Below are 14202 nucleotides of genomic sequence, written 5' to 3' on the forward strand. Positions count from 1 at the left end.
CTCTTTGTGTCACCTAAGAACTCAAGCTTTTATGTCTGCATGCCAGCCAACAGAACTTCCTGTTCTATTTTTTCAGACTTTTGTTATGCCACTTCTGTCTCTCTCACACACATGCACATGCACACTAAAGCCATAGCTAGAAGAATTCAGTCCTTTAGTATGGGAGAAGGCTAGCAGAGATAATCAACCATTTAACCATTTAACCATGAAATCAAAATCTGCTACCATGTGATTAAAGATCACTTTAACTCATTCAATAACAAAAAAATAAATGGAGAGGAAAGATGCACTGTGGTGATGCCTCTGGACTGGAAAGAGACAATCACACTGCCAAGGGCTATCACTAGGTGTGGACATCTGGATAATAGGAATAAAAAACTTTTGAAAGCCATTTTGGGGGAGTTGCCCAAAAAACCCCCAGGTTGTTCAGTTCTACTGAATAGCCTGGTGCTGGAAAAGCTGAATAAGTTTCAGCTTTGTTTAGCTTTTGGCAGTCTGCTAAGCCCAGTCAGGTTTTGCAGGTTGTACGACAGAACTGCTTGCAGGGATCAGGTAATATGACCCCTGCAGGCAGCTCTGCCACACAGCCTGCAAAAGCCAGCCGGACTCCCCATGCTGCATTTCAGCCTGCAGAGCTGCCTGCAGGAGTCGGGATTTCCAATCTCCATGGGCAACTCTTCCATGGGCTAGTGTCTTGGGCTTGCTTTGCAGCTGGCACGGAAGCCAGCACAGCCAAGTGAAGGGGTCAGCTCAGCCCATCTCTGTATTCACTGGCATTTTGGGGAACATGGCTATTAAAAACTCCAACACTTTTGGGAAAGCTGAAAAAGATGATATGGGGGTTCAGTGTTTTTTTAAAAAAAATCAAACATTTCTGGGTCTTTTAAAGCCAAACCTGACAAATGCCAATAAAAATTTTTTGCCCATCCCCTAGCTATGACAAAATCATTGCTGAGCAAGGATGCAATGCATATTCTTTCAACTTTCTTGTTGTTCTCGTCAAATACGTTTTGTGGATCTTTTTAGTGGTGTAAAAACCTGCAGATCTGCTCATCTGGTGATAATAGACAAACTAAAGAATTGTAGACACTGCAGCTCGCAATGCTAGTTATTTCCTAAACGAAACACAGAATGCAACTCCACGCCTGGTGGTTACTACATTCTCTGGAATCAGAAAAATCTCCAGTAATGACAGTGACCTGGTGAGTGAAAGATCAAATAGGCCCAAAAACTGTCGAAGTGACGTTTGATACATGACATTCACCATGCTCATCTCTGTTATGAGGAAATAGAGGATGCTGCCTCTTGTAGCAACTGCAAAACAAAACAGAAGGGTGAGTCTGATTGATGCAGAACACAAAGTACATACATCCTCCTGGAATATGAACGGTTCTCTGGCTGTCTCTGATTCACAAGGCCAAAACATTCCTTTTTACTCAGGCTTTTGACTAGGAGGTCAGTTTTTTTCCATTGTTTTTATAATTTGCTTCTAGACTAAAGACTGTTATGATATAAGCTGTTAAATGTTTGATGCACTTTTATGCTCTGTGCTTGTTTTTCATGGTTTATTAATTGTAATAATCTTTTGTTTGCATGGTTTATTTCATTTTATTTTGTGAGGCCCTTTGAGCTGATCCCTAAACAAGCAGCATGTAAATTTTCTAAATAAATAACATTATACGTTGCTAGCAAATGGCAAGTGCTGTCAAGCCATAGTTGACTTATAGTGACCCTGTAGGGTTTTCAAGAGAAGAGGTGTTCAGGGGTGGTTTGCCATTGCCTGCCTCTGCCCAGCAACCCTGGATAGCCTTGGTAGTCTCCCATCCCAACACCTCGGGCTGACCCTATTCAGTTTCCAAGATCTGGTGGGATCAGGCTAAACAAATACTCACACATTTTTCATGCTAAACAGCTGGAAAGAACCTCCCAATGGTAACCCTTGCTGTCTATTTTAAACCAAAGGGCCCACTGTAGGCTCCCTCCCTTTTTGTTCCTTTGGTGCATTTGTGATGATGCTTTAAGAACAAAAAGTTTCCAATGAATAATGCCCATCGTGGCTTTTGAACACGGTTGCCCTCAGACTGTTGCTATGCCACTGATTAGAGACTCTAGCCCTGTTCACAAGTTACAGTGATGAAGGTACACTGCACACTTCTTTGGAAATGCATCCAGCAATTCTCACACTAGATTCAATACATGCATCACTGAAAGTGTAAGTGAAACTGCACATTTATCCAAGTGCTGGTAGCTAGTTTGTAAAGTGAATGCTTATTGGCTGTTTCTTACCAACAGTGGTACATACATCTGTGTAAGGATCAAGTGCATTCACTCTAACATGAGAAGAGGGCAACTATCCTCAAAGAAACTCAAATTGGCATCAGCTGCACAAATCCTTTGCTTCATATTTTCCCATCCCCTCCTCCCTCTGTTCTGGTCATGATTTGGATCACTTCCATCACAGTCATTTGGCCCAATTCACCTGGTCTGTATTCCTCCCGAGCTGAGTTGATCTGTATTTCAGTCTCAGCAGAGATCTGTAACTTCTGTGCTACCTCTTCAGCTGTTCTCTTTGTGTTACTGAGGACAGTGATGAGACTCTCATCTTCCACCAGAGAGCCCTGTGTGCTTGTCAGTCGGTACAGCAAGTTATCCTCCAGTTCCTTCATCTTCCGTTTGTTAGCAGTCACATCTTCCATAAGATCAGTCCGCTCTTTCTCCAGCTCCTGTTAAAACACACCAGGAAGCCAAACATCAGGGACATCCCTTGACAAAAGCAGACTCATATACAATATACAATATAGGGTAGCACACACAGTGGAGTACTAAAGCTAAGGGCAATATACAGCAGCCCAGGGATGGCAAAAACGCCGTCTCTGGAATGCTGTTCGCACAGGAGGTGCTGCTGCATTGCAGCAGCGCTGTCCTGGCCACCCAGGAGCAGTGTGAAGCCGCTGCTTTTAACCTCGCGAACCACACTGCTGGGAAGACACCTCTTCCCCATTGCCTCCACTCACCGTCATGTCCAGTGTCGCTCTGGAGGGCTGCAGAGACCTCCAACCCCTGGAGGTTTGAGGGCAGCGTGGGCAGGTCCCTGCAGCCCTCCAGAGCGATGCTGGACATGACTGTGAGTGGAGGGGACTGACCGAGAGGCGGCTCCATGCGGAGCCACCTCTCCGGCTGGGGGAGAAGTGGGGGCCGCTCACATGCTAGCGTGCGAACGGTCCCTGAGCCTCCACCGGCATAAATTATGCCGGTGGAGACTCGATTCCACGCATGTGCGGAAAGGGCCTAACATGCAGCTCAATGCTCAAGTTGTGCTAAAAGGCGGCAAACATGATTAATTACAGATTTATACTTCTGGAGGAAACATACCTTCAGTCCTAAAGACATTTGTCTCTCTCAAAATGGCAGTTTTGGAACCTGCTTTAATATATTATGTAGAGTTCTAATCATCCAATCTCAAGCAGGTTATCATAAATTGGAAAGGTTGAAGAAAGCAGTGAAAGAAGAAGTTAAAAACATTCAGAGGTTTTAATTTAAGGGCAGAGCATAAGATAGCCACGTTTATAAAAATTATGAACAGAGCAGAGAGCCAATTTGAAGAGCCATCTTTAATCAGGACTGTGAAACCCTTCCGTCTCAGTTATCCTACATGGCTTCCATTAATCCAACCTCAATTTAATGCTTTGTAGAACAAGAGCCCTGTCCTGGATCACTCAATTATGCCCTATTTCACCAAAAGAACGTAGTAAAATTGGAACTTCATCCACCCTTTCCTCCTGCCCCTCCTCCAGTGGTGGGATTTAAAAATTTTAGTTACAGGTTCCAATGATGGTGGGATTCAAACAGTGGCGTAGCACCAATGGGGCTGGGCGGGGCACAACGGGGGCGTGGCCAGGTATTCCGGGGGCGGGGCTGTGGCAAGGACGCAGGGCGCGCGCACCCCAGGTGCAGTTCCCCTTCGCCCCACCTCTAGATTCAAATAATGACTGTTTAAAATATTTAAAAAGCAATATACCGAAAGGTAGTGTATTATTTCTTTTTATATATTTATATTGATTGATTTTAAATAATACTGATAATAATTAAATAATAATAATAAATAATAATACTTTAATAATTAAATAATAATTAAATAATAATACTTTATATTGATTGATTTTAAATAATAACATAAGTAAGGAGAGAAACCCAAAACTGTTTACAATTGTTAACATATTACAAACATATTACTAACTGTCTATCTCTCTCAACCCCCCAACTAAAGCATCCTATATTGCCTCCCCATATTTCTCTCCCTCCCTACTTTCTACTTCCCCTTCAGATTCCTATGACTACTTTATCTATTCCACTTGAAAGAAAACTAACAGAGGGAGAGATCCAAAATCCTTAATCTAAAAGAGTAGTTTAAACTCCTCTCTTTCCAATATAAATTTCAAGGGAAAAAAAGAAAATGAAAAATCTTTACCTATAATACTTTCCCAACCTTTATACCAATGAACAAAAGAAAATAGAATTGCTATATATTGTATTACTTCATACAGTTCATACACACGTGGGGAGTGCCATGGGGGGCAGGGGGGTCGCAGGGGGCCCTGGGGGTGATTTTGCATCCCCAATTTGACAAGATTTGTTGTACCCAGGGACAGAGATTACCCCTTTGTCCATAGTGGAGTTAATCATTAATAACCAGTTCTCCGAACTGAGAAAATTTTAGTAACCGGTTCTACCAAATAGGTGCGAATAGGCTGCATCCCACCTCTGCCCTCCTCCCTCCAAGTGCTCCATGCCCCTAATTCATCCTCTAGTCCAGACCAGGCTGCAATGAGTTGGGGAGGCGTGGAATGTGTGGGGGGCAGGAGGAAATGGTGGATGAAGTTCCAATTTTACTTAGGGGTTTTTTTGGGGGAGGAAAAGAGCATAGCCTGAATTAATCAGATTTCAAAAACTAAGCAGGATTGGCCCTGGTTAGTATTTGGATGGGAGATCCCCAAGGAATACCAGGGTCATGACACAGGGACAGGCAATGGAAAACTTCCTGTAAACATCTCTTGCTCAAAAAACCCCATGGGGAATGCCATAAGTCAGTTGTGATTTGGTAGCAAAAAAAGACTCTCCAATTTTATTTGATCAGGCTACAAAGGAACGATGTTGAAAAGCTTCATGTATAAGAAAACTTGACAGATAAGGAAATAATGCAGAACAAGCCTCAGAAATAAAGATAAACAGCCACCTAGAGGGAAAGTGTTCTTACCTTATATCAAGGGAATCACTGACTGAATAGAGAAACTGATGAAGAAACATAACCTACAAACAATCTACAGACCCACTAAGAAAATTAAACAAATGCTACGTTCAGCAAAGGATAAGAGGGATCCTTTAACTTCTGCAGGAGTCTACCACGTACCGTGTAGCTGTGGACAAGTCTACATAGGGACCACCAAACACAGCGCCCAGACATGAATCAAAGAACATGAAAGGCACTGCAGACTAATTCAGCCAAAAAAATCAGCAATAGCAAAACAGGTGATAAACCAAGCTGGGCACACAGACTACACAGAGAAGCCACTGAAATCCACAAGCACAAGGACAATTTCAACAGAAAGGAAGAAACCATGAAAATGAACACAATTTGGCTATCAGTACTGAAAAACACTAGAATCAAGGCAGTGACTAATGAACACCACCCAGACAAAGGATGTCTCCAGGCAGTAAGCAATCAAAGTGTACTACTCACATACTAAATGGGTGGATCTCACCCAACACATGCAAATCAAGCTTGCTAATTGCACCCTTTACACTTGTTAACAAGCAAATGGTTCTTTCTCCCACCCTGGACATTCCACAGGTATCTATACTCCACTTGTATTACTACCATCAGATCCTCTGAAGAAACCAGCCACAGATGCAGGTGAAATGTCAGGAGAAAATGCTGCTAGAACACAGCCATACCGCCCAAAAACCACACAACACCCCAGTGATTCTGGCCATGAAAGTCTTTGACAATACAATGCAGAAGAATCCTCCATAAAAACAACTAATCGTTTATTACACCATTTATCTACTTCATCTTTGAAGCTAGTGGAATACTAACAAATTAACTACTCGACAGATGGCTCACAAGTAGAAAGTCCCTATACCCAAAGAATAATTTAGCCTTCAAGGATTTGTTCAGTTCTGTCTAATCTCTGCCATTGGTAAACCTAATGGCAGCAATTCAGCACTGAGAAGCAATATCTTTTGCATGGCTGGTGTAGTACCCAGAAACATGCATGTCCAACTAGGAACTGAAGTTACACATACACATTCATTTGCACAGGTTTGATAAGCCCCAGAACAAGTGCATTTCAAACCTGAGTGGATTGTGGAATTTGAAGCCAATATCACAATTCACCCAAGGTCCTGAAATCATCTCCACACAATTATGGAGGCATCGAGCTCGTCAACAGATGACATCACCAAGTCTTCCAAAAACAGAAGCTTTGGGACATGCATGGAGAACATGTCAAAGCTGAAGCCAAATTAGAACTCACATTACTTTGTTTTCCCCAGAACAGCCTCACAACCCAACAGAAATGTTTGTCTGATTTTAGTTCTGGAAACTGATTCTGGACTTGGGCATCTGACTCTAGCTCTAGGAGAGAAAGGGTTTTTGGTTCCAATCATTACTGTCCACTGAGAAATCCTTGGCAATATGTTCACCAAGCTGCCCAACTGGATAGGCAGTGAAGTCTGTTCTTCTCACTACCATCAGCAATTCCATGTTTTTAAAGCAATTGAAAAGTTAATTTGCATCTAATTGGAACAGCCTCACTCTGTGGACTGTGACTTGACCATAACAAGTTCAAATTATTATTTCCATTAAGAAGGAAGACCTATGTCATGTGCAATCTGTAGAAATAAGAGGAATCATAACTGGGGATCATAAAAGTAATTTATAAGAACTCTGGGTTTTCTTTGGACGAGCTATGATAGGGAAATCAGAATATTAAAAATGCAAATGTATTTGATGCAAAAAGGATGAAAATATAATCCAGAAAGAAATGAGAGAGCATGTGCTCAGTTCATTTCTTTTAATTAGTTTCTATTTTGAGATGAAAAAGCTGCAAAGCAGAGATATATCCGCAGAATACATAAAGGTATAAACTGCAAAGTTCCACCACATGGTAGCAATTCATTTTCATCAGCAGCAACAATTTCAATATGGACAACCATTTTGTTATTACATTCCAAACATAGTATGTTCAAGTGAGACTTGACAAACATCAGTAAATGCAAAACATGTGCATCTTTGATCAAACACACGGGCCTCATTATCACAATGTACAGCATGTGGAGATGCCCATGGAAAGTTTGCAGAAACTTCAACTGGTCCAGAATGTGGTATGTTGTGAAAACACAGATGGGATCATGCCATACCAGTGGTTGCCCATTTTTTCTTGTGCAAAATTTAAGATGTTGGTTTACTCACATGAATTTGTTTATGAATTGAAACCTTCTTTGGTGGTGCTCATGCCGGCAACCTGGCTTTGTTTCTCCCCTTGCCAGTGACCCTGGTCACTTTCTCTCCAAGCCAAGCTCTTCCATTTTACTTGAGCTACAATCATTGTTTTCGTAACAGGGAACTGGTTTGCTAATTTTGGGCGGTTGATTGTTCTTGTCAGGACCATGCCTGTCAGTATCTTGATGTCTTGCTGTGTGTGATTTGCAGTTGTTTTCCTGATTCCCTCTTCCCTTCCTAGCAATCTCCTGTTAGGAAACTCCTGGCGCCAGCCCATCTTCAAAGAGGTGTGAAAGGTTCCCAGGTCCTTTGTAGCTTTGTAGTAGAAACTGTGGTGGACATTTGGTGTGGGGCGAAATGGGGCGGGGGGGATTAAAGGATACAAGTCCTGGATCTGAGCTCTCTAGCTCAGATCCTGCTATACATTGTTACTCTTCGCATCACCTGGAATAAACTGCTTTTGGACTTTCGTACGGTCTCTGTTATTTCCACGTTCAAGAGTCTGGCAGTTCTTTCACATTAATAAGAGTTTTTTATTATTTTATTTTATGATTTTATTTACTTCATCTTTACCCTGCTTTTCTTACCAACTAGGGATCCAAAGTGGTTTACATTGTTCTCTTCTACTCCATTTTGTCCTCACAACAACCCTTGAAGATAGGCTAGGCCAAGATTATACAGCTGACCCAAAGTCACCCTGCAAGGTTCCATGGCAGGGTAGGGATTCGAGCGTGGGCTTTCCAGACCCTAGTCTGACATAACCACTACACTGGCTCTCTGTTAATGTTTAATTAACATTTTAAGCCAGTCTCTGAAAGTGGAACGGAGAGTTATAACCTGAGATTTTGAAGAACAGTAAAATCAGGAGGATGCTACTATGCAGATTTCCCAAAGACAATTATATGCTCTACAGTAAAATCTCAATGAAGCATTTCTTTCTGGCCAGGTGAGCATCTTGGTAATAAACTTCTGCAGCTTCAACTGTTGCCATCTGGATAACAAAAGCCCAGCCCTCAAAAAGACACACCTGTTCTCTAATCCAAAAGTGATATGCAAATACTACTCAGTCTTAACTAAATCAACTCTCCTAAATCCTTTCTTCCCTAGCCAATCCAATCATGCCCTTCCTCTCCAATTACTGGGGGACCATCAAACCTTACTCTGAATTAGAATTGAAAATGTATCAACTCTGTCTAAAATCTAATCAAAAACTGGAATATCCCTAGCTCTGACTCATCTGAGTTGCTGCCCACTGTATTATTCTGACCTGAGAAGAGGAACTCTGCTTTGACTAGGAAGATTCCCTCGCTTAGCATTGCCAGGAGAGTCAAATTTTCCTATATCTAGTCTGCCCACACAAAGACCTCTTGCCAGGGTTCCGTGGACTACTTTTGGTTTGATTGCACTGTGTGCCTGATGTCATCTCTATCTGCATCCAACATGGGCATTGGATTCTGCCTCCTTGGATCTTCCTCTTCTAGATCAGGTAAATATCACCCTCCCTGCAAAGTCCTCTGCTATTACAAATTTATCTAATCTCTATCTAAATCCCAGGTTTCTTGAACTTCTGTGTGCATGGGTATTTTGCCAAGAACTGCATGTGTGCTTTTTAAAATTATTCTTGTTCTTTAATATAATTATTAAAACTTCTCAAAATTTTTGTTTCCTCTGGCTTTCCAAAAGAAAACTCCCTGAATAAATTGGTGGCAAAGATCATAGCCTGTCCCCTCATCTGTCCCCACTAATTCCCCAAGCTAAAGCGAGACAGACCCCTCCCCCTCCAGTTCAGGTAACATATCAGGGGTGCAGCAGGGCAAGCACATCTGCCTCCACCCCCTCTTTGTTCAGTGGACAGAAATGGCACCCAGCCACCATCTGCTGATTTCAGAGTAGATACAAACAGAACACGAGGGGGGAATCTTTGCCCCCTGGGGCACAAATAACAATTAATCTACTCAACTCTGAAAATAGATAGTAAAGTCCTGGGTTTGCTGGGTTAAGGTCTTGGTACCTCATTGTGGCAGTAGGAATGCAGGTAAACATGACTGAGTGGTATGTCGAAAGCTGAGCAGCCCGAGGCACCAGATGAAGAGGTGAGTTCTCTGACCAGGGGCCTGGGGCCACAGGTGTTCTTGGAACTGGGAAAGGACCCCTTTGAGGGAGGCCATTACCCATAGACCTAGAAGTTTGGGGCAAAGGACATGACAACCCTTGAGCAAGGAGGAGAAAGAGCTGTGCTCAGATGACAGCTGAGGGCTTGGAGCTAGGATGGCTTCATCCACAAGGGCTAGGATGCACAGACAGAGGGTGCCTAACCCTTCTGCATCCCATCAAAGGCCTGCACCATGACTAGGTACAGAAGGGCTTGGGACATTGGTGCTGCAGATCCCTCAATAGATGTAAAATTAAATACAATTGGCCCTTTTAATTAAATAAAATAAAATTGGCCCTTTTATTATCCCAGCTAATAGTGCCAGGTTCAATTATTTCCATGTTTGCCAGTTAAAAACTGTAAGCAATCACAAATCACATGCATGTATATATTAATTCTAAAAAGGTTGTCGAAATTTTTTGTTCCACCTACTTGTTTTTCTGTTAGAATGACTCTCCCAAGAAGCTGTTCTTCCAGACCCTTCATGGTCACGGTAAAATCAATGATTGAGGTGCGAGCACTGATCTCAGGTGTGTATGCTGGATTGGGGAGCTTGGTGGTAAGATAGAGCCGGAATCCATTCATAACATCTACTTCTTTATCCCCAACTTTGACCTAATTTTTTAAAAAAATTATGCAAGTAAAACAAACATTCTATTGCTTAATTTCAAACACCAGTGCATTATTCCATTCCAGTTTTCATTTATTTCCAGCAAGTGTCAGATATAAGTGATCTATTATAAACCTAATTTTGAAATGGGGTTAGAGCTCAAATAGATTTCCTCAACTGTGCGGGGAGGCAATGTTTGCCAGTTCTTCCTTGCACAGCAGCTCAGCATGCCCCCGAAATGCTGCTCCCAGGAAACAGGGGACCCCTAAAAATAGCTTCAAAGAAAAATGGGGGGAGGGGCTGGCAAAAATCACCCCATTCCTTGTGTCCACAAAAATCTCTGCAGGATTCAACCTGCAATATTTCAGTACTTCATTTGGCATAAAAGGAGCCAGCTTTACTTGAGATTGTGGGTACCCCTGCATTTTTTGTCAATCTGTGATTCTCAAATTGCTGTCATTGGTTCCCTTTCAACTGATCTCCAAGACTATGTTGAAAATTCAGAAGCAAATGCTGAAAAGCTGCAGGCTTATGAAACCTGTCTCAAAAGAAGCACCTAACCTTCCAGGGCAAATGCTATAAGAAACCAAAGAGCAGTGCATGTATTTATAGTAAACACCTCAAAGAATGGCAGGAAGGATGAGAAACAGAATCCAGGGGAGAAAGGTTGTGAAGTGGGAAGCAGCAAGCTTCTTCCATGGAGACTGTGGGAGAGCCCCTCCTTTCTAATTGTGTTGGAGAAAGAGGGAGAATAAAGATTCCCTCCCTTGATGAATAGAACCAAATGGAGAGCCACTTGTAAGTGGGAAGCATCTCGGTAAGAAATCTCCCATGTGCCCTCCTCTGTGACAGCAATAGTGCAAGACAAGCCATGGAGGCCAAAAGAGACCAAACAGGACCAAACAATGGTCCTCAATACCACACAGTTCAAAGACAATTGTGGGAAATAATTTCAAGTAAACGGATTCACTATGCTCAAAGACAGGACAACCAAAATAGAGCTTTGGACTTTAACAACCGGCTAAACTTTATGAAATACAAAAGATTCCCCTCTCACCTTATAGGTAGAACCAGTTTTGATGAAATTCCTTTCAAGGACATTATCCAAGGCTGGATCCAGTTCCTCGCCAACATCTTCAATTAACAGGGGCCTTCCGAGAGAAAGGCTGTCCTCCAAGTGGTTTCTAAAATATTTGTGATTCAGAGATGTGATCTGAAAAAAAGAACCGTCTTCATTATGGGGTATTATGGGAATCCCAAAACACACACACCTCAACTTTGCAATTCACCATATGTTTAAAAAACATCAAGGGGTTATGTTTAAAACCAAACAGGTCTGATTTACCAGTGTACCACTCCAAATCTTAATCCAACTTACAACAGCTTGAGTCCCCCAAAGGATTTCTGCAGACAGAAATTTTGCCAACAGGCCCCTCTCTTGCAGATTTCAGACTCTCGCCTCACCTGAGTAGTTCAGTTCAGTTCAAAAGCAGCAGTTCCGAGCAAATTTAGGTTTCCAAGAGATGTGAGGAAGCAGCCTCCTGCTAACACAAAATCTTTTTCATCTGCAGAAATCCTCCAGTAGATCCAACCCAAAGCACTGCATTCAGGCATCAGGGCTCAGACTCCTGACAGGTTTCAGACCACAGAGTGTCTGCCATCTTGTACTGCCCAAAGGAGTCAATGACAGAGAGATCATACCCAAGGAAGCAGCCAAACACGTCCACAGAATGGATCCCAGTCACTGGCCTGAGGAGGGGGGGCCATCTCAGTTGGCTGTGGGCTGCCTTTGTTTGGCTCTGCATTACCTTTGCTTGACCCACATTTTGCTTCACAGACATTTGGGCTGACATCAGGCTCATCTCTACCAACATTAACTCAATAAGTCCTGAACTAGCTAAAGTCACAAGACAAATGGGCTTTGATATTCAGGTATTTGGTATTCAGGGTTTTGATCAGGGATTTGGAAAAGTGTGGGCTGGAACCCTACGAGGACTACGAGGACTTTTGAAAGAGAGGAGTGTGTGTATCTACAGGAAATGCAGCCCAGGGCAAGAACTGATTTTACATCTGACCGGTGAAAGGGTCTATGTGGCTGCCTGGCCCTTTTCCTACCACCACAAGGAGGAGAATCAGAGCCTCCCCTTCCCACTCCCCAGTGCTGCTCCTGCCCAGGAGAGAGAGAGAGAGAGTGGGGGAGAGAGAGAGAAAGAGAGACAGAAAAAGAGGAAAAGAGAGACAGAAAAATCTAAGCACTCGCACAATAGGAGAAGCCGCTGCTGTCTGCCCCTTGCATTGCAAAGAACTGAAGGAGGAGGAGGAAGAGGTAGGCAGGCTCCGGAAGGGCTGTCGCACTGCACTCACCCACCCACAGCCCCACTAGACCAGGAAGGCAGGATAGCAGGGCCTGTTTTAGCTTGCATTCTCCAGCAGTGGCAGGGCCTGCCCAGCCTGGCCCCTGCTTGCCTCTCTGGCCTGAGGGGGGAGGGGAAGCGAAATGCACCCCCCCTCACATGGCCCAGTCACATGGTGCCTGGGTTGTGAGACATCCCTTCCCATCCCCCTTACAAGATAAACTCTTGGGAGTGTGTACATGAGAACCAGCCGGAGGTAGCTCATACTGAGGATGTGAGAGTAGAAGCTGAGAAGGTAGCCCATTTCTCTTTCTACAGGGCAGCACAAAAGAAGTGCAGATCATTTTTGAGAGAAAAGAGGTAACATAGTTTGGAAAACACGTTCCTAACTGGATATGCTTCTGGAAACACAAGTACGGATAATAGTGTTACAAGAAGGGAAAGGAGACTGTTTATCTCAGCTTCAAGCTAAATGTAAATTATCTACAAAAAGTGAGTTGAACCTTGTTTGACAATTCAGCTAGCTTCCAAATATTCAAAACTGCATTTTAGCAACCTAATGTACCCTTTTGGAATGTATCATCAATTTTGGAAATGTTCCACATTTCTGAAATATATGGAAAAAGGAATCTAGTTTACCTGCAGTTCATTCCTGGTTTCCTTGTTTTTAATCCACATCTTTCCTTGGGTCTGTGGGTCAATCAGCAAAGGGTAACGGGATGCTTTTGTGACAATGATGCCATTCTGTATGGATAAGTCATCGTTTGGCAGCCCCTGAAGGTTCCATTCACTGACGGTTGGCGTATCGATCAGCATCTCTGTGAGGTTTAGGTTATTTCCAAATGGGATTTTCCGGGTTTTCATTTCTTTTTGCCAACCACTCAATAATAGGTTGCGGAACTCTTGGTTAAAAGGACCAGAATAGGACAAAAAAGCTGTGGCCAGCAGAACATCACCTGAATGAATGAAGAGTGAGAACATTTACTTATTCATTGGTGCATTTATTGGCCTTGTACGCCCCCCTTCCTCAATGGCCTCGGGGCAGCTGACACATGACCAAGGCAAAATCATTTAAAACATAACCAGTATAACTACATTTGAAAATAATAATGCTCCCTCGGATGACACTCGTGGGTTTCCCATTAAAAGGCTACTGGAGCCATCAAAAGGAACAGAAGTACAACTGGAGCCACAGGAAAGTTACTTGGCAAGAGATCCTGAGACCCAGTACTTGTATTGAGGCCATCATCTCTTCAGGCACTGCATGTCAGAGGAAAGCTACTGGCTGCACTGGGACTGAAGCCAGGTGGTTTTTGGAGGCAGTGGAGGATTGAGCAGAGTTGACTGAAATCTTCATATGGATGATGGTTTCCAAATGAAGAGTGGCTTTCTGATGAAACCAGGAATATGTGAGTGTGGAGGATCTGTAGGGTACTGGGATATCCCAGAGGTCCTGCAATCGGCATGATGGCCTAGATATAAGGTGGTGGTGGAAGATGCTCACTTAGATGAGACTCCTTCCTTAGCTGGTGATCAGCTATCCTCTCGCACCGAGGATACCCATTGGGGAGATGGGGGGCTCCTC

The 14202-nt window shown here is 43.2% G+C and overlaps 1 protein-coding gene across 1 annotated transcript in view; it reads right to left on the reverse strand.

Moving 5' to 3' along the window:
- The window catches only part of DNAH5 (dynein axonemal heavy chain 5), a 227512-nt gene that overhangs the window by 41076 nt on the left and 172234 nt on the right, over positions 1 to 14202 (reverse strand). Inside the window, exons 63-67 of the mRNA XM_048507883.1 lie at positions 13257 to 13573; positions 11321 to 11476; positions 10086 to 10268; positions 2480 to 2723; positions 1200 to 1314 (exon numbers count right to left, since the gene is read on the reverse strand). Coding sequence (XP_048363840.1) covers positions 1200 to 1314; positions 2480 to 2723; positions 10086 to 10268; positions 11321 to 11476; positions 13257 to 13573 — 1015 coding nt within the window. The remainder of the gene's footprint in view (positions 1 to 1199; positions 1315 to 2479; positions 2724 to 10085; positions 10269 to 11320; positions 11477 to 13256; positions 13574 to 14202) is intronic.

This window comes from Sphaerodactylus townsendi, linkage group LG09, assembly GCF_021028975.2.
Source record: "Sphaerodactylus townsendi isolate TG3544 linkage group LG09, MPM_Stown_v2.3, whole genome shotgun sequence".
Taxonomy (NCBI): Eukaryota; Metazoa; Chordata; class Lepidosauria; order Squamata; family Sphaerodactylidae; genus Sphaerodactylus; species Sphaerodactylus townsendi.